General features: G+C 43.0%; 1 protein-coding gene across 6 annotated transcripts in view; it reads right to left on the reverse strand.

The window, feature by feature from the left end:
- Positions 1 to 19,583, reverse strand: part of CSMD2 (CUB and Sushi multiple domains 2) — a 486,383-nt gene that overhangs the window by 218,747 nt on the left and 248,053 nt on the right. For 3 of the 6 annotated variants that reach the window (XM_083625414.1, XM_083625410.1, XM_083625415.1), the window contains exons 6-8: positions 13,946 to 14,058; positions 11,099 to 11,176; positions 1,876 to 1,963 (exon numbers count right to left, since the gene is read on the reverse strand). In XM_083625414.1, coding sequence (XP_083481540.1) covers positions 1,876 to 1,963; positions 11,099 to 11,176; positions 13,946 to 14,058 — 279 coding nt within the window. Of the gene's footprint in view, positions 1 to 1,875; positions 1,964 to 11,098; positions 11,177 to 11,629; positions 11,723 to 13,945; positions 14,059 to 19,583 lie in introns of those variants that run through there. The other 3 variants (XM_083625417.1, XM_083625416.1, XM_083625419.1) reach the window with 3 other exon arrangements.

Genomic DNA, 19,583 nt, shown 5'->3' on the forward strand with positions numbered 1-19,583 from the left:
TGTAACTCTAGACAACGGGGGGGGGGGAGCAGAGCTGCCTGCTCTTGCCACCCGCCCTCACGTGGACTACAGAGACTTATTAGGCAGCAAGGGAGGACTCTACCAGCCAGAGGGAGGAACTGAAGAAGAGTTGAATGTAAAGGAGCAGGGTATTGTGCCCGGTGCTGCTTTTATAAGTGGGATCAGCTGTGTTCACCCAGGAGGAGTGGGCAAGTGCATGCATGGAAGCTCCATAGGTCTTATGTGAAGGTCTTATGAGTGAGCAAGCCCTACCTCAATTTTGAAAGCTTGGAGGGAGGGGCACGTCAAACTGTTGGGACATCTCCGTAGCTTCTGTTTGGTTCTGAATCTCTCGCCTTGCTCATGTACTCTGAACTCTTGACTCCTGGACCTTGTGTTTGCTGCTGAACCTATATGCTTACCACAAGCTTGGCATTATTGAAACTCTTTGATGGCCCAAATAAATTTTAAAAGAACAAGGAGCTTCTTGTTGATCTTATCGTGGCTAGGTGGAGAAAAGTAAAATTTTGGAAGGGAAAATATTTAATCTTTTTTCCCCCTGTAGTTGCTAGTTAGAAATTTTGTATTTTGTAAAAAGGTAACAGAAGGGGAAGAAAGTATCTAAATATTCAAGCACTGCTTTTGACAGTCTGTTAAGTTTATATTAATTGTGTTGTCATGTTTACATTGCACCTTGGATTGCAATATGGCATCTGGATCCTATTTATCTCTGTAAAGTGGGTGGGTGTTTGAGTTTTTGGGTAGTTTCCTTTTTTTTTTTTTTTTGGTAGTAATGTCTTATCATTATTTATTATTATTTGTTGAATTTATATACCAGGAGGTCTCGGGATGGTTCACAGAACAATCTTATGATAGTGTCAAGGTTTTCTCTTTTGTAATATGTAAAAACCTAATAAAGGACTTTAAGGGGGTGGGTAAACTTGAATAAAAATCTCTTCTTACTTTGACATTAGTGCCACCATCGTTGTGTTCTGGGACAGGAGCTAGACATCTCCCAACATCTCATTTTTAGGTCAGTCACTGCCAATACACACTCCATACTGTTTCCAACACCAGCCAGCTAATTTCTCTTGGGAAAAGCTGGGCACGAAGGCAACAGCATTCCCTAGCCAAGCCCTTGCCCATTGCAACTGATATTCAAAGCAAATTGCCTCTTCTTGTAAGGATTCTATGTAATAATCATGCTTAATGGCTGTCAGTGGGGGACGCGGGTGGCGCTGTGGGTAAAACCTCAGTGCCTAGGACTTGCCGATCGTATGGTCGGCGGTTCGAATCCCCGCAGCGGGGTGAGCTCCCGTCTTTCGGTCCCAGCTCCTGCCCACCTAGCAGTTCGAAAGCACCCCTAAGTGCAAGTAGATAAATAGGTACCGCTTACCAGCGGGAAGGTAAATGGTGTTCCGTGTGCTGCGCTGGCTCGCCAGTTGCAGCTTCGTCACGCTGGCCACGTGACCCGGAAGTGTCTCCGGACAGTGCTGGCTCCCGGCCTCTTAAGTGAGATGAGCGCACAACCCTAGAGTCGGACACGGCTAGCCTGTACGGGCAGGGGTACCTTTACCTTTACCTAATGGCTGTCAGTAAAACTCCCCTCCGCAAATTTGTCTAACTCCTTTTTAAAAGCCTTCTAGACCATATCTGTAACCACCCTTGCTGCATCCAATTACAGAAGCTAACTGTGCATAGGGTGAAGAAGCTTCTCCCTCTGATCTGCTCTGAACAGACTTTCAAAGAATCAAGAGCAGTACTTTGCTGAAACATCTGCAGGGGCTGATGAAGACTGAAGCACACACACACACACACACACACACACACACACACACACCAGTGGAGTTGGGGGACAGATAAACAAATTCTTACCTGAAATCATTGCCTATCCTTTTGCCTTGGTCTGGAATCCCAGGGTCCGGACACATGTTATGTCCCTGGGACACACCAACCTGTGTTACTACAAAGCAAAAAACAGCATATACAGAGATAGAATAGAAGACAGAATCATTAAAAAAAAAAATCAACTCTGTTGGTGAATGTGAAGAGAAAATGGAAAATTACAAGTTGGAATGCATTTAATTTGTATGTTTCCCCTTTTTTAAAAAAAGCAACAAAATCTTGACATGTCTACTAAGGGAATAAGTGCAATGGAAAGACTTAATTTAGCCCAGTCTATGCAGCAGCCTCTGAGATCCACCCATCGCTGCCCCCCCCGCCGCCCTGATGCGGAGCATGTTTTTGCCTATCTCTCACACACATACACACAAATTAAAGGGCACGTTTCCAGAACCAGCTATTTAAAAGGACACCTGTGGAATGACGCAGAATATCTGTAAAAAGCCCACCATCACCAAGACACAGATGTGAATGAAAAAGACACAGCTAAATAAATAAATAAATAAATAAATAATGAATAAATAAGTTGTATAGTGTGACATCAAAAGTGTGCAGAGATATGAAAGGAGAAGAGGTCAGAAGCTGGTTGCAGTGTTCCAAAGTTGGTGATTTAGTTTGAATGTGGGGCAATCTGCAACAGAGCAAGCCTCTTCCTATTAGCAGAAGATAAAGAAAAGTCAACCGGACCAAGATTAACTCCATCCCACCCACTGCAGTCTTGCATTCTTGGCCACAAACACACACAGCAGGGATCAAACCAGGATGAAATGAGATTCAGAGAAAATATGTTGGTCTTTCAACTGTACACCAGCTTCTTTAAAAAAAACAAAAATCCCCAAAGTAATAAATAAAGAAACAAATAGTTTCTACTGCATAAATGTCATGCATCTTCATCGTCATTGCTTTATTTCCTCCAACCCTTCTGTTATTTGATGCAGCTTAATTTTCTGACATTGCACTGGGTGGGTGGGTGGGTGAAGAAGAATGTGAAAGTTCTTTAGCAATGAATGGAAAAGCCACAGAGCATGAAAAAACGAATAAGCATGCCCAGTTCCCACTGCTGAGTGGCTAACTAAATCACACACACACATACACACACATCTATACTATGTGTCCATTGGTCTCAGCAGATTCCCAAAGATCACTGGAGAAGACTGGGTGCCAACGGTCATAACAATGATGAAAAGTACAGGTAGATCAATTTTGCACATGGAACTGAGGTATGCCACAGAGTGAGCCCTCAACAGGGAGCCATGGTCAATGTTGCCATGGCTTTGGGACAACAGTAATTGGCAAGATACATAGGCTTGCAACCACATATGTTTCTGACAGGCTGTGCCTGCACTCAGAACCAGACAAGATCTCTTTAGAGGACAGCCATATCACAGACCCCAGCACATAGTGAGACTGGGAGAGGCTGGGATTAGGTCATCCTTAGAATGACACTGAGGTCACAAAACATCTATCATCTATCTATCTATCTATCTATCTATCTATCTACCTATCATCTATCTCACTTCCAGGTTTTTAATCCTAGCAACATTTGGAAAACTCCATCCCATTGTGTTCAAAACTTGTCCCTCAAGGCCTCTGACTTCCAGTGGACTCTGCTGGTACTGCTAGATAGCTCCCACCTTGACTGCCAGACCCTGACTTTCAATTTTGCTGACTTGGATGAAGTGCTTTCCTGACTCAGCCTAGAAGACCTTGACACATTCACACATTTCACTCTGAGGGGTGCGCAATGTTTTCTGAATGCACACTAGTAACGATGATGATGATGATCATGGTGTGTGGAGCAACCCTCAGTTGCTATGGTGGGATAAAGATTGAAGCAGTATTATCAGCATTCATCCTTGTGTTGTGAGTGCATTTGTATTCTCAGAAACAAGACGCAAGCCCCACGAGCACACATATGAAAAAAGACCTCAACAACTCAATGCAATCTTTTTTTAAAAAATAAAATAAAAAATAGGTAACATCCCTTTATGGCTGATATTCTAGAACAGTGTTTATGTTGCCTCTTTCTTCAATTCTATAATAGGAGGCTCACCCCCACCACCTCCCTTAGCAAACCCTATCATCCATCCTCCCCAATTTCTGCCTTTGGGGCGCAGATCCATCACTCCATCTTGAAACTCTTGAAGGAGAGCTCTTCAGTTCTGTGCACTGCCCACACAGACATTTCCCTAAGGAATGAACCATTCATACAACCAACCTGCAGGTCGTCCTATGAACCACAACATTTTATGAACCCAGTATCACCTCTCTGGGCCTTCTTTTCAAGCACATTGCATGGAAGGCCCAGTCCACAAAGCATTTCTGTATACATGAACCAAAACAATTGCTGCAGAAGACGAAAGGCAGACTTGGAATGCCACATCTGTATACAAGGATGGGCTCATCATCCAGGTGGGAGACAATTTCCTTGCAGGTACCACATATGGATGCAACACTTTTTTCTGTGGAAGCACCATAACCATCAGCTATATTATTTAGAAGCCACTGATCACATGCTTGGTCCACCCATTTGGTTCCAGTCACCAACCTTTCTTAGGCCCATGGACACATTTAGATTTCTGAGTGAGTGTTGTGGATGCCACCCTCTCTGGCCACTGCTTTCTCTCCCCTCCCTGTATCAGCCACCCCCCCAAAAAAAAAGATAGAATGCATGCAGATACACATTTAGCTTTTCCAGGGAATTTGGGAAAAGCCAGATCCAGTAGAATTTATCTGAGCCTTCAAAAGCACATAGAGCTGAAAGAGGAAGTGGGAAATTTCCAACTTCCTCCTTCAACTCCATGTACCTTATAAAGGAGGAAAAAGTAACCATCTTCACCACCTTATGACCAATGTGGCAGTGCAGGAGGGAGCAATCTAGAGGCTTTGTGGGCATTTGAGTAAGATCTCAAGCTCTTGTGATGGTGAAGCAATCATCATATCGTCAGGGAAACAAGAGAACACCAATGCAACCCAATACTACTGCTACTACTACTACTATTACTATTGCTATTGCATCACTGTCAGTGTGTATGGCACTTTAGAGAGTCCTGAGAATGTGAACAAAATAATATAGATCACAATAACCATGAGAAGGTGTCAGGATTTTACTTGACCCAGACTCACCGCCATTAACCCTTCCAACCTGCCTTGATCCCTTGTTCTCCCTAGGATTGCTCCTCAAAAGCAAAGGTGGCAACTCAGAGTCACTGTAGGAATGCAGATTTGGCTGCCAGAAGTCACCAGATGACTCCTTGGCAGGAGGGAGAAGATCCAGCTAAGAACAATGCAGATGACATTGAAGAGCAGAAGTGAAGTTGACAGTTTGCGGAGGTGGGGTGTGTGTTATTGTTAGTTACTATGTTATGCAGTTTTTTTTAATATTGTAAACCACCCTGTGATCCTCAGATGAAGGATGGTATAGAAATGTAATTAATAGTAATAATATAAATAATAATAATTGTAATAATAATTCTCTCCATCTCCTCTGGACCCTTGTTGAGTTAGCAGCAACTTATTGAACTCTTTAATCCCCACTTGGCTCAACTTATTGAGCATTTTAATCACTTGGCTCAGATCCAGTTCCTATGCTGGATGCTAGTCACGGTCACAGAGCACATTGGTTCCTGGGAACCAAGAAGTGGTTTTAAGGATGGTTGGAAATCATAGCAGTCAAGACACTGTGGCTCTGTTTGCATGTCACATTATACCATAGTTAAAATAAACTGTGGCATAATGTGAATGCAGAGTGTGCTGGTGCCTTGCTCCTAAATTGTGGATGCTTTGCTCCTTCTCGGCTCCTTCTGCTGCTGCCACACTATTAGGAAACAAGCCATGCTCTGGCCTAATTTTATGTCCATGATTTGTTTTCTTCAAACAAACCATGAGTGATAAGTCTAGAACAAGCTTTGGTTATCACTCATGGTTTGTTTAGGAGCAAGTGTGGTGTTAAGAGTTTAGGTTAAGAGTGTCGGACTAGGACCTGGGAGACTAGGGTTCTAGTCCCCACCTGACCATGAAGTTCACTGGGTCACCTTGGGCCAGTCACAGCCTAACCTATCTCACAGGGTCGTTGTGAGGATAAAATGGATAAAACTGTGTACACCATAGTTGAGCTCCTTGGAGAAAAGATGGGATATGACTGTAATAATAAACTAAATACAGAGGAAACAAGCCAGAAGCCTAGGTTCAGAAGTGACTCTAAGTCAGACTATGAGCTGGGATAGCTCAGTCGGTAGAGCATGAGACCCTTATTCTCAGGGTTGTGGGTTCAAGACACACGTTGGGTGAAAGATTCCTGCACTGCAGGGGATTGGAGTGGATGACCCTCAGAAAGAAGGGAAAGCAGCCTTCAGGCTGGAAAAGGGTTCCCCACCCTGCCTAGACACTGACGTGTATCTTGTCCTTGCCTCTTGGACCAACCATCTGTGTCAGCCTGAAGGACAGTCCAAAGTGCATGCAGATGGGGGTGGCTGGAGGTGTCTTCTCCTTCTAGATCCTAGCTAGCCAATCTCTCCTCTGCAAAATAAATAAATACCATTTGCCAATTCACAGTTCTGTGTTAAATGTATCCAATTATGGTTTCATTGTTTGCTGTGATAATTTACTTCAGCTACTCAAAGGCCAGGCAAACCCTCGTCAATCCTCCCTCCCTCTGTACACAGCATTAATAAAGGGATAATTGATCTGTTTTTTCCTTGGGGGTGGGGGAAGCTTCCATTCAATGAAGGGTTGTCTTTTAATATCAGCTAGAAGATAAATGAGTTTCTTATTGTCTGGGGAAGCGGGATCTTTAGTTAAAAGAAAATGGGCCCTCCCATTAAAAAAGCTTAGCTTTGGCCTGTTATTCCTCAAAGACTCTGTTGTTTTTGTTTTGTATTGTCTGGCAGATGTACAACAAAACACTTAGAAAACACAAAAGGACATGGCTGTGAACAAACAGAGGACATTTGCGTTAAGGGCCTCAACTGATTCCATGATAAACTATCCTAAGGTTTCACATACACAACTGGGTGTTGGGGGGAAGGCTGCCTGTGTGGAGGTCAGAAGATAGGACTATTGGTCTTAACCCTTCTCAGGAGTGTGTACACAACCAAACAAGAGTGTAGGAACACAACTGTCAGGATCGAAAGAGCACTACCAACTTGACACACGCACACACACACACACACACACACACACACACTGCATGAATTATTCATCTTAACATGGAGCCAAGACCATCTGACTGGGAGGATCCATAGACATGAAATCCACCAGACTGAGAAAGTCTTTCCAAAATTTGAATTGGTCCACCCACCTCTGTTCTCTCTTCTAGAGATTCTCCCTGGCAAAGGCCGACAACCCGAGGCCATTCAACAGAAAGAAAACTGGTCTTTTAAATTCCCTGAAATGGCTCTTGAAATTCTGGCAGTCATCAGGCCCTGCATGAGTATATAATAGCTCGGTTGTGAACACTGAAATCTGTTGGTTGCAATCTGCTTTCCTTGGAAGCTTGCTCAAGTCCTGGAGTTTGCTGCATATTACCTATAACTGTACATTGTAGTCTAACAATATCCAGAGGGCAACTGGTTTCCCATCCCTGGTTTAGACTGATTCAGATGTACCAATAAATCATTGTTTCATGTCATGACAACACAATGTATTTTAGGTTTGTGTGCTCCTCCTCCTCCTCACCTTACATACATGTGCAGAAGATTTAATGCTGCTCATCACAGTTTGTAACAACCTGAAGTTTCTGTTGCATCCAAACAAGGAAACTGTGGTTTGTACAAACTCAGTTAACCAAGTAAAGGATTAAACCAGGATCAAAGTGTTTTCTTTTCTGGTTTGTTAACTTGCTGTGTTTTGTATAGAGCACAGTCTTCTATTTTCAGATCGCTAATGCCTTTTTCTGATGAACTTTGATGAAATGCTTTACATTTTCTCCACCTCTATGTGAAGGAAGGAGGAAGGGAGTATATGTGAGCCTGAGGTTCACGCCTTTAGCAACAACAAGCAATTTTTTGTTATGTATGAACTGAAACTTAGTTTGGTGCCCCACAGGTTCTTAGCATGGTTGGAAGGATGAGCTCAGAAGGAATGCTAACCACCCTACCCTTGAACAGCAGACATACGAATCACCAGCGACTCTCTTAAATTGCAAAAAATGGCTCACCATGTGGCAAGGCACTTTTCAAGAAGCATAAGATCAAAGCCTGGTTGTCTGTCGCTAGGAGGCCTTTTCGCCTCCCGTATACTTACGATTCATGTCTTAATTTTAAAAATGCCACTTCACAGTTCTATTTAAACAAATCCATTCTTTGGTTTACATGAAAACTACTCTCTGTATGTATCCATTCAAAGCTGGTCCTATTATTAGGCAGAGTCAGGCAGCCACCTTGGGCTGCAGATGCTGGGGAATGGGGAGCAGCTAGTAGTGAGGTAGACAAAGTTGTGTATGCCACACATACACTAAACTAACCCATTATCTTCGGGTACTGTACTATCATCAGCACTGAAGAAAGGTTCAATTGCCACTTCATTCAGCTTCTGCACATGGAAGTGTACATGGAAGTGGACACCATCTTACTCAACAAAATGTCTTGGAGAGGCCCTTGGCACATCCAGGTGCTAGACAATCTTAGTCTTCAGCTCATTATGGCTACTGGCTGGTTCTTGCTAGATTGCTTGCTAAGGAGCAGAACCACTCACTGCATTATGTTGAGCCCACACCATTCCTCTATAAAATACAGCAAGGGGTGTGCCAGTGTCGGATCAACAGTCTAAGCTTTGAGTGCTTAAATTACTTGTGTGCCTTGGATTAACTATGTCTATTGCCTGCTGCACCATAGACCAGAGATTTGCATAGGTATCACACCAACCTCAATATTAAAGCCTTTGGAAAGAATCATTCTCTGAGTTCTTGTTCTTCTTAAGCTGGGAGTCAGGATAGACAGCTGCTTGTAAACAAGATGTGGTCCTCCTAAGGAGACAGATGCAGGAACTTCCTATGTGGACATGTGGAACAAACTCTCTTGCAGCTAGAAATATGTCTGCAGGAATCATTGCTGCTAGTGAGGAGAGGACCCAGAAAGCCAAGATCTGATTGCACCTTGCATTAGCAGCCATTGCAAAAACTATATTGGAGTAGTGGACAATCACCTTCACATCTATTTGGGAAGAAATAGTTTAGCATTTTGGCTCCTGATACAAACTGGGCTGAGAAGAACAAGAAACATCATATTATATTTTTATTCTTAAACTTCCTACGTTTTTAGAAAGACCCATGCCATGTTGAGAACATGGTGTGTCACTGAACTAAATATCTGATTTAAGAGTCACTCGGTTGCAAGATGCCCAACCAGTGTCTTACAACACGATTAAGAACACAAATTATTATTTATTTTTGCTTTGTATTGCCAAAGCAGAGGGAAACCGAATGCGCCCCAATATAAACTACTGTGCTGCTTCAGATGAATTTGTGTTGAAGAAACGGGCACTGTGACTTACTCTGCCATGTTAAACACACACAATCTGTCACAACTGTAGCTTATCTCTCAGCTGCTGTCTCTCCTTGCTCATCAATCTCTTAAGAGTCCCACTATCCACACAGACAACCATGTGAAATAGATAACACATAACAGAGCACAGATGGGGATGAGTAGTTAATAGCAATATTCCCAGCCAAATAAGTTGGACTAGATCAAAATCAAATTTTATGTCACCATCTGAATCAGGTATGAGAATGTTCCTTTAACTCTACATCCTGTTTTTCATCCACTAGCCAAACTACAGCCAGTTTGTGCAATCACAGCTCGGATGCCAGAAATGAGCAGAAGAGTAGAATGCCCTTTGAAAGAGCAATTCAAAACCACTCTGGTTTTTTTCCTGCTGTCTCTCTCTCTCTGATACAAATGCCCAAATGGAATTACTTTAAAACAGTCTGCATCCCATAACGCTACTAAACCACACAAATAGCACAAGTAACCTTTCCCCATACCGCCTTGAAAGATGTCAGTGTTTAGTATATTGACCCAAGGAACCAAGTGAGTTTTCAGTTCTGATCCTACGTTAAAGGTAAGCCTAGAGGCAATTCTGCCCTGTCTAGGAATGACACAAACCTTTGCTGCACAGCCATTCACACCACCAGATACCCACTCTTGCACTGTTTCTATCCACATCCAGCAGGGGTAGACTTTGTGCTTTAAAATTTCAGTGATGCTCTGTGTAATGCCAAAATTTGGCTGCCTCCAGGATCGCTCGTCTTCCATTGTTCATCATTGTTGCAGCGCCCCCTGTGGCGCCCTCTTGGCTCAATGCCCAATGCAGGCAAACTGATCACACTCCTCAAAATCCACCTTTGACATCCAACTGCAAAATCCCAGCTCAGTTTCCATTCCAATGCAATTCTATGGAGGGAATCCACACCCAAGGATTGCTCCACTTCGAAATCACACACCTATCAAAGGAGTGCATCTAATGCTTTTTGTGTGTGTAAGGGATCACATGTACAAACAAAAGATCACACACACACAAAATACCCAAAGGAGTCTGCTAACTTCAGTAAAGGAACAATCCCAGGAAAAACAAACTATCTATTCTAGGTCTGTTTCTAGAAAGTTCTTTGTTTAAAGAAAGGCAAAGTTAGTGAAAAACTAAAAAGCACATCCAGAATAAGTGTGGTGAATATTACTATTTTCTCCTTTTGTCTTTTTCTTTAAGTTAGGCACAGTGAAATTCAATGACCAGGAATGGGAGAGAAGAAAGATCTCATTTCAGATTATCAGTGGAGTTACTGCAGCTTTTTTTGTTGCTTGCTTCCTCACCGCTGATCCAAGTCCTCTTACATTCATGCTAGACAAATACATCTGGTTGTCAAAAAATGTGTTTGCATAGTGATGACTCTATAGAGTATGTGACAAAAAGCAGAGATATCCGAGTCTCCCAAAGCCCTCCACAGGATTGCTAACACTATAGATTGCACACACATGTCTTTCCCCTTCCCACCCATCCAGGCCGCATCTTGACAGTTAGTAGGTGCTTGCAAACAGAGCACCAGAAGAAGGAGGTGAGGCGATAATGCAGGGTAGGAGGTGGGTATAACAAGCATTAAAACTTGGGAGAAAGAGTGGCAACGTTCTGGAGATTGCTGTAGAATCATGGAATGCTTAAGGCGCTAGTTCTCACTGAACGTGCAACACTGGGTGAAACTTACACACAGATGTCTTCTGGTTTGTGTCCTTACTCGGCATCAATTTCACTCCCCGGGACTTCATCTCCATTTGTTTTTTGACTAGAGAAGTAACGAAAAGGGAGAGAGATCAGTAAAAGATGGACTGCAGCCTGCCAATAAAAGAGACTTTTCTACAGGCTGGTCCATTTGCAATGGATGCAAATCAGACATTGGGGTGGGGGGAGAAATGCTAAGGAATTAGTGGAAGAACAATTCAATCTCCCAAAGGAATTTCACCCACAATGTTTACAGCCTTCTTCAGTTCCTCGCCCCTGAGGATTACACTATATGCACCTGATAAAATGGACTTTATCTTTTAAAGCTTATAACAAAATGTCTCTGCCTTTAAGGTAACACAAGACTGCTATTCTTGCAGACTTTTCCATGTAAATTGCTCTAAGTTCAGGTGGAATAATTTTTCTCCAGAAGCTCCAGATCACAACAGGATGAATGACCAACATCAGTAGAATTACCCGCTATTTCCTTCTTTGCCACTCAGTTCCTGAGCCTCACCTGTCTCTCACCCTCTCAAAGATTCCCTTGAAACAGCAGGCAATAGACTCTTCATTGGACTGTACATATTTAGTGCATGCCTTGCCAGTATCTCAAAAAAATACTAGGAAGGAGTTTCTCCCAGAGTAACAAAAAGGCATCAAGTAAACTATTAGGGTTAATGCACCACTGAAGAATATGCAGGGTATTCAAATATAAAGAGATGCAACCAATGTTAGGTCCCATCTGCACTATGTTTAAAGACCTATGATTTCACAGTCATGGTTTCCCCCAAAGAATTGTGAGAACTGTAGTTTGTTAAGGGTACTCAAAGTAGTTAGAAGACCCTGACCGATTGTTAAGGAACTCTGGGAACTGAGAATTCCATCCACTTTCTCTTGTTGGGAGGAAAGCAGATGGATGTGGAGTTTTGAGTAGACAAATAGAGGGATGGGAAAAGGTTAAGATACACCTTCCACCCACAGCTATAGCCTTACAAATATAAAGGAAAGGGTAAGGGAAATAGTAAGGTTTAATTTAGCTCTCTCTGTCCTTTGCAAGCATCTTCTGTCATCTGTCTAAGCATAAACCTGTCTCTAAAAAGTAACACAAGAAATTGGTTCCGAATCCCCTAGTGACTCTTCCATATGAGCAATGGCTTCTTAGAAATTTATCTTTTAAAGCACTCAACATGCAAACACTCAGACTATTATGTCTAAGGTTTTTTTGGGTTTTTTAACCAAGCTTACTGGATTAGAAGCCCCTGACGTTTTCCTTAATCAGAGAGGAAATTATAACATTAATCTTTACTTGACTATTTTTGCAAAAAAGAAAAAAAAGGTATGATTCAGGCAGGTGTATTTTTAATAAGCAAAGCAGCAATCATGACTTTGATTTCCCTTTTCTTTTCTTTTTTTTTTAAAAAATCACCATCAGGGCAATTGAAAATTATGACTAAACAGCTTCAGGTATTAAATCTGAAAGATGATTCATAAAGATCACAACCTGAGTTTCTTAACCACAGAACACAGTGTTGGGAGGGGAGGAGAACCCAGTCTGAATTAACACATATGACGCCTTATTCTGAAAGCACCATGCATCTCACAAACACCATGGCAGAGGTTTGAGACCGGATCCTGCTGGTGCTCTGGATTCTGACCACCCACAAAACCTGCAGGTCACTTTGACAAGTGAACAGGGGCACCCACCTGCCAATCACCTGACTTCATCACAGGTGAAGTGCTTTCCTTTGCCTGAGTAATTTGAAATCTGCAGTCCCCGCAAACCCTGATTTCAGTAGGAGGCTGCATATTTAACACAATTGCAGGTATAGAGCAAGATGGGTATAATTTGGGAAAAATGGTCTCCTGAATGAAATTAAGACCCTGGAAGGCCAAAGGAGTCCTGTGAACCAGAAAATCTACACTGCTGAGTTATAGACACAATCCACCTTCCCCAAAAAGTTCTGATATGAAGAACACGGGAAGCTGTTTCATGCGATTTGTCAATCAAGCCCAGTATTGTCTGTTTTGACTCACAGCCACCCTTCAGTGTCTCTGGCAAAGGACATACATCATCTGCCAGCTGATACTTTTAACTGGAGATGCCAGGAGTTGAACTTTGGACCATCTGCATGCAAAGAGGCAGCTCTGTCACTGAGCTATGGTCACACTGGCATGACTTTCCTTCCTGGCAAATGCCAGACAAATTTGAGGTCTGCAGGCCATGCAAGAGTCACCAGCCTTGCCCTATTTGTGGACAGCAGTTCCCATTGCTAGCCATGGCAGTGTGGAAAAGAATATTTCAATACAATATTTGTAGTTCTGTGTTAAGCTATAATTTAGTCTCCTGTTTCAAAAGCATTGCAAGGAGTTGATCAGCAGGGTGGGGACAGAAATGGATAAACCCAAGGAATGCTGCAGGATCTGCTCTGGAATGCAGCCCACTGAGGTGGTTATGAGCAAGCAAAGGCCCACTAGGTATTTGAGGGATTCCAATATTGGTGAATATCAATAAGAGCTGACTTAATCCTCCCCTCCCAGACTAATTTATGGATTAGATTTGGCTACCTGCCAGCTTCCACGTTTCCTGAATATTCTGACAAAATTCTCAGCTCAAAAAATCAGCAAAAACTAAAAAAAAAGCACTATGTTTAGATATCTGCATTTTGATTAAAAGTCTATTTAAATAGGATGGAAAAATGAACAAGAGAAACTGAAAGCTGCAGCAAACAATGCATACTCCAATTCTCAAGTTGGTTTTAGGGATCCCCACTGTTCATTGGTCATTCAGGAGGAGCAGGGGACTGGGCAGAATAAATCAGGAGACTGCCAATACCTTGGTACTGAGCACTGAAGCCCTTCTGCCTGTGGTTGCCATCTGACATAAAGTGCATGCGAAGCCAGTTTTTGCTGCTGATTACAGGGGCAGGAAGGTTTGTTCCCGTAAACCTGCAAAAAAGGAAGACAAAACAAAGACAGCAAAGGTCAAAATTCTGTGGATTATTACTATATATATTTTAAAAGTATTATTTGAAGATGTAGAGGAAGTTCCTGTTGTAACAGTGTCTTTCAAATACCACCCACACCCATAGTCAGTGGATTTGTGTGGCTATTTCCTTGCCTTCAGATGGTCTTTCTCCACCCCAATGAAGGCAAGGAAGTTGAAATGAATACATCATAGAGTATCACCAGGAGCTGAATCTCTGTAACAAGGGAAAATGCTACCCTTCCACAGCTTCCCAACCCATTTCAGAGAATTTTAAGGGAGAGGGACAAAATATACTACGGTCGTAGAATGATTCAGCATTGCTCAAGAATTCCTAAAAGTTCTGCCATCTTGATTCAATATAGCATGAGGATGTATCCTTTCATACAGATTCAATCTCGGGAACTGTCACACCTAATTGGTTGACAACACCTTCAGAGCTATTCTGATCAGTGCTGTTTGGAATGATTTTGTCCGCCATCCTGATTCAAAATGGCATCCAGTGGCATCGAAACATGGATGAAAGACAGCTCCTCCATCTTGGGAACCTTCTCAAGAGGGGTCCAAATGCAGAGAGAACAGACAGACAAAGCACTTTCCAAAACATAGAAATCAGTAAAAGGAAAAATACCCCACCGACCTTCCTCCTCACACCTCATCATTTATACATACCTGATTTTAACTAATATATGTATCATGTTGTTGTGATGTATTAAATTGTTTCTATGACATTTTATTATCAGGAGCTGTCCTTGACTCCTTTGGGGAGGAAGGTTGCATTGTAAATTTGAAATCATCATGATATCAACATGCAGGGAACGATTCCATCTACTGGTCAGGAGTCCACACATTTTTTTAAAATAAATAAATAAAGTTGTTTATATGTTTAGCAGAGGCAGAGCCTGAATCCAGTTCTGAATGCAGGAAAATACTGCTCAATGGTATCACTGCTCTTAGAGGCAGATACTTTGAGCAATTATGGTTCCTCTTGACTAGGACCACATTCACACCACATATTCATATCAAAGAACTCTGGGAGTTGTAGTTCGTTAAGGGTGCTGAGAGTTGTTAGGAGACCCCCTATTCCCCTCACAGAGCTGCAATTCCCAGAGTTCCCTGTGCAAAGGCATTCACCATTAAATCATGGACCCCAAAATTCTTTGTGGGAAGCAATCTCTTCTCAAGGTGGCATTGTAGTGCTCAAACTATATGGTGTGAATGTGGCTGAAGTCAACAAGAAAAATAAACAAAAACATATTGAGATAGGCCATGAAAAAACACACAGAGACATTATCCATGGCTCACTTTGGGAGCACTAAAATGGCACTGGTATTTCCATACAGCATTAAGCATCCTATTGATGATCCAATTAAACAAGAAACCACACAACTCTCTACTCACTTATTCAATACTATATTTTCACTTTTTCTAACAAAAGGAGAGAAAAAAAGAATTGCAATGAATATTTTTTCTTGGAGGGGGATAGGGAATTAATAATAATGAGGGAACTCTTGGCCAAGCCATCAAGGATTCTGTCGGAAACAAATGTTTACCTAATAGTCACAAGCACCCTTGAAAATTGGGGTATATGAGAGCAAAATTAATGGCCTTAACCAGAACAGTGCAAACAACATTAATGCGATAAGAGCTATTACAGAATCCAATTACTTTTAACCAAAGTCCATTTCAGACATTTTATTAGAGACAGTGTCACATTAGTTATATGCTATTGGCATTCTAAGACCAATTCCGTGTTTCAAGAACAGTGTAAAAAAGAAGGCAATGACAAGAAACCCCACATATTCTGCCCTTGAAGAGACTGTGGTTTTCGGCTCTCATTGCAAGAACAAATCACCAAATCAATATGCAACCAAGTACAATCACCAGAATAATCTACTGAGGATGCGTCTGAGATAATAGACCAATTCAGCAGTTAACCCTCTGCATGAAGAAGTAACATATGGATGGGAAGGTGTACCATGCATCCTGGCACTGCCCCTACCCCACCCACCTCACCATACCCATGTGTTTAGAGGTTCAGAAGCTTGCATAGGTGACCCGGAGCTCTAATAATTCAGGTTTCCTAACTTAGTGGGCGAGTCTACACCAGTCCAGCTAACTCCCCCTCCATACCTTTGCTGAATGTGTGGTCAGATGGGTGGTACCAGCTGTGTAGGTTTAACTTTGGGGCGAGGATCCCTTATTCTCCCACCCTTCATGTGGCTAATGCAGCCTTCCTTAACCTTGGGTTCCCATAAGTTGTTGGACTACCACTCCCATCACCCCTGACTGCTGCCCTGCTGCCTATGGATGATGGGAGTTGTTGTCCTGCAACATCTGCAGACCCAAGCTTGAGAAAGGCTGAGCTAATGTGTGGATAGAGCTAATGCCAGATGTGAAGAACCTCAGGCCCAGGGGACAAATGCAGTCCTCTAAGCTACTCTAACTGGTGCTTAGGACTCTCCCACAACACACACCCTTTCTCCAGGCCCTGCCTCCCAACGGTCTTGCTCTGCACCCTCCTTGAGTGTTTTTGCCAAGCTGGAATGTTTCCTTGGATTCTGACAATGCCTCTTAATTGACTGGATGGAGGATACAGTGGTAGGTGTGCATATAGATACAGTGGTAGGTGTGCATATAGATGAGCCTATTGTTCAAAGGCAAAATGTGCATTCCTTGCTCTGACAATGCCCAACAATGGCATGAAGAAGGATACCTAGAGGAGAATGAACCCCTGGGCTGTAAAAGATCCCCCATCTCTGGGCTAATGAAATAACGTAAGTGGAGTACTGAGAAGTGGTACCTGAACTCTCCTGCCACTTTGCATGCCACATGAACAGCCTTCCAACCCCCTCTCCCCACCAGTGAGTGGTAGGTGAAAGATTGGGGTGGGGTGGGGAGGTCCTCAGTAATTCCTTGCATGTTGCAAACATTCCCTAGTATGCAGGAACCAGCAGCAGAGCAAGCCGATCGGGTGCCTGGGGAGGCATGTGTGCCCTCTGCCTGGGGGTGGAGCCAGATGCTTGTGGGGGCTGGGCCAGCCACCACAGGGCAGGGCCAGCCAGGGCAGGATGCTGCGCGGGGCCTCCAAGGAGTCTGCCTGCCTCCTCCCACTCAGCCACCCTACAGCTGAGGAGGACGTGGCAGGCAGATTGTTTGGGGCAGCGTGGAGCCTGCAGGTGCCCAAGCCACCATGTCACTCCCAGGAAAGACATGTGGCTCGGGCATGATGCAGGCCCAGCAGTGACTGCCACCTGGCATTTTGTCACCCCCCTTGGTGGTGACACCTGGTGCAGCCCGACCCCACCACACCCCCTTTCCTCTACCCCTGGCGGGAACACACTGCCACCTTTTGCCTGGGTCTGTTTTGGTATCCACGGTCTGCCCTTTCCTCACATTTAAAACTCACAAACCATAGTTTGCATTTAAAACTCATAAACCCACCTGCATATGTAAATTGAAATTAGTTTAGTGGGAAGTGCAAATGGCTGATTTTACTCTCCTCTCCTCATGAATGGAGAATGGGAAGAGGAACCCAAAGTACAGCTCATTCATGAAAATAAAATCTACCATGGTGTCAATTATCTGAGCTAGGCAGGTATTGGTTGAGATGGACTAATGGTCTGATTCTGCTGAAGGCAGCTTCATATGTTCAAACAGGGTAATGCCACCTTTCTGTCACAATGCAAGACTTCACTAATCCTCCCTTAAGAATGACACAAAGAGCCTTTAAATCATTAAGTCCCCAGACCCAAAATAAATCTAGAACTATTCTGTGTGGGTGGGGCTTCTGGCTTGGGTAGGGGTGATATAAAACTGGTAAAAGAAACACTTTGCCTTTTAATTAGACTAATTGCTTAGAAGGCAATCTCTGGCAGATGATGCATCTGTGCTGATCTCAGAACCCAATGCAAAGCCCCAGGGGGATAAATTAATACGTGATGCAAAGGAATGTTTGTGGCAGTGGCTGTCTGCTATTGATCTGTGCTGAAAACTTTGCATGTTGGGAATTGATGCCTGAAAACTTTGTTGTGTGACTAGAAATTGCATAACTTCTCACGTCTTGATCTAGTTGCTCATTCTGCTTTAATGCCTCTTTAGTGTGTGTGTGCGCGCGTGTTTTGTTGCATGTACCCACACCTATCTGAAATTTGTGCTCTGGTTTATTCCCCATAGGTTTGTGTCCACTTGGTGGGGAACCCCTGAGGAATTTCAAGGGAAGTTAGAGTAGTTAGATAAGGGAAGGGAAATTTCTTGGGAATTCACACATCCTTATGCAAGCCTCCCAAGGCAGCTGAAGTCCTACCAGAAGCTTCTCCTTCCTGAATAGTTTGCTCAGCAGCTGATTGAACAGCCACCCTTTCATTCAAGTATGTTCAACCCAGTTGTGATTCTACAGATTCCAGGTTAGAGAGGCTGGGTGCAGCATAGAGCCCTAATGGCCATCTCAGCCACAGCTAAGAAATAATCAATTGCTGCATGGAGAAAGAGGCAATGGAGGACACGACTTGAATACAATGAGCAAGAAGATCACTATGAGATACATATCTTAAATGAGTCCATTGATTGATAACTGTTAATTTTTACAACAGAAGACTGTGATCTCCATAGGGCTAAAAAGAATGGTGATGAAGCTTTAATGCCTAACATAATGGGCTATTTAATTATAGGTAAAGACACACAGAACTCAAGTAGCTGCTTAGCTCAAGGGCGTACTTTAGGGGAGAAAAGTCTCTCTTGCTGCTTAACATGATACAAGTTTCCAGTACAACAGGAGGCAAGTGCTCCCACCCTCAGGAAGGAACTGGGCACTGTAAAACACATGGAGAAACCACCACTCCATGGCCCTTTGCCCTCGCTTCCTCACAATGTGACCTGTATATTTTTTTTTAAATGGGTTTATCGAGTTTCCAGAAATAACAATATACTGACAAAACAAGCTTAAAGTAACAAATAAAAATGGATGTGTGGAGCACATATTGCAATTGGAATAAGACGAACAGAAGGTTTAGTACACTTTTGCAGACGTCAAAATAAAATACATCTTGCAAATGGAAGTAAGAGTCGCCTGTTTTTAGGTAGCATTGTCTCATAGGGGCATACGTTATCTGGGTCTTATGCAGTTCATTAATGTTATTTATAAAGCATAAAAATGGAAGCCATATTACCATCCTGTGATGGGTTAAATGCTCTGCTAATGTGCCCTATTACTACTATAAATGGTGACATGTCATCAGTCTGTGCATCTCCCAATCACTGTCAATCAAAGATAACAAGGAAGCTTGACACCTAATATGATGACATCCTATCACCCCACATAACCCTGCCAAGCTCCGGGCAGACTGAAAAGATCTGGGTCTACTTTGCAAGACAAAGTATTATTATATACCAGGTGTGCCAACTTGAATGAAATATTGCGGGGGCCCAAGTAATCTAACACATGACATGGTGCACACATACAATTCAAATGGCAATGCCATTTAATGGC

The sequence above is a fragment of the Podarcis filfolensis genome (genome assembly GCF_964270895.1).
Source record: "Podarcis filfolensis genome assembly, chromosome: 8".
In the NCBI taxonomy this organism is placed as follows: Eukaryota; Metazoa; Chordata; class Lepidosauria; order Squamata; family Lacertidae; genus Podarcis; species Podarcis filfolensis.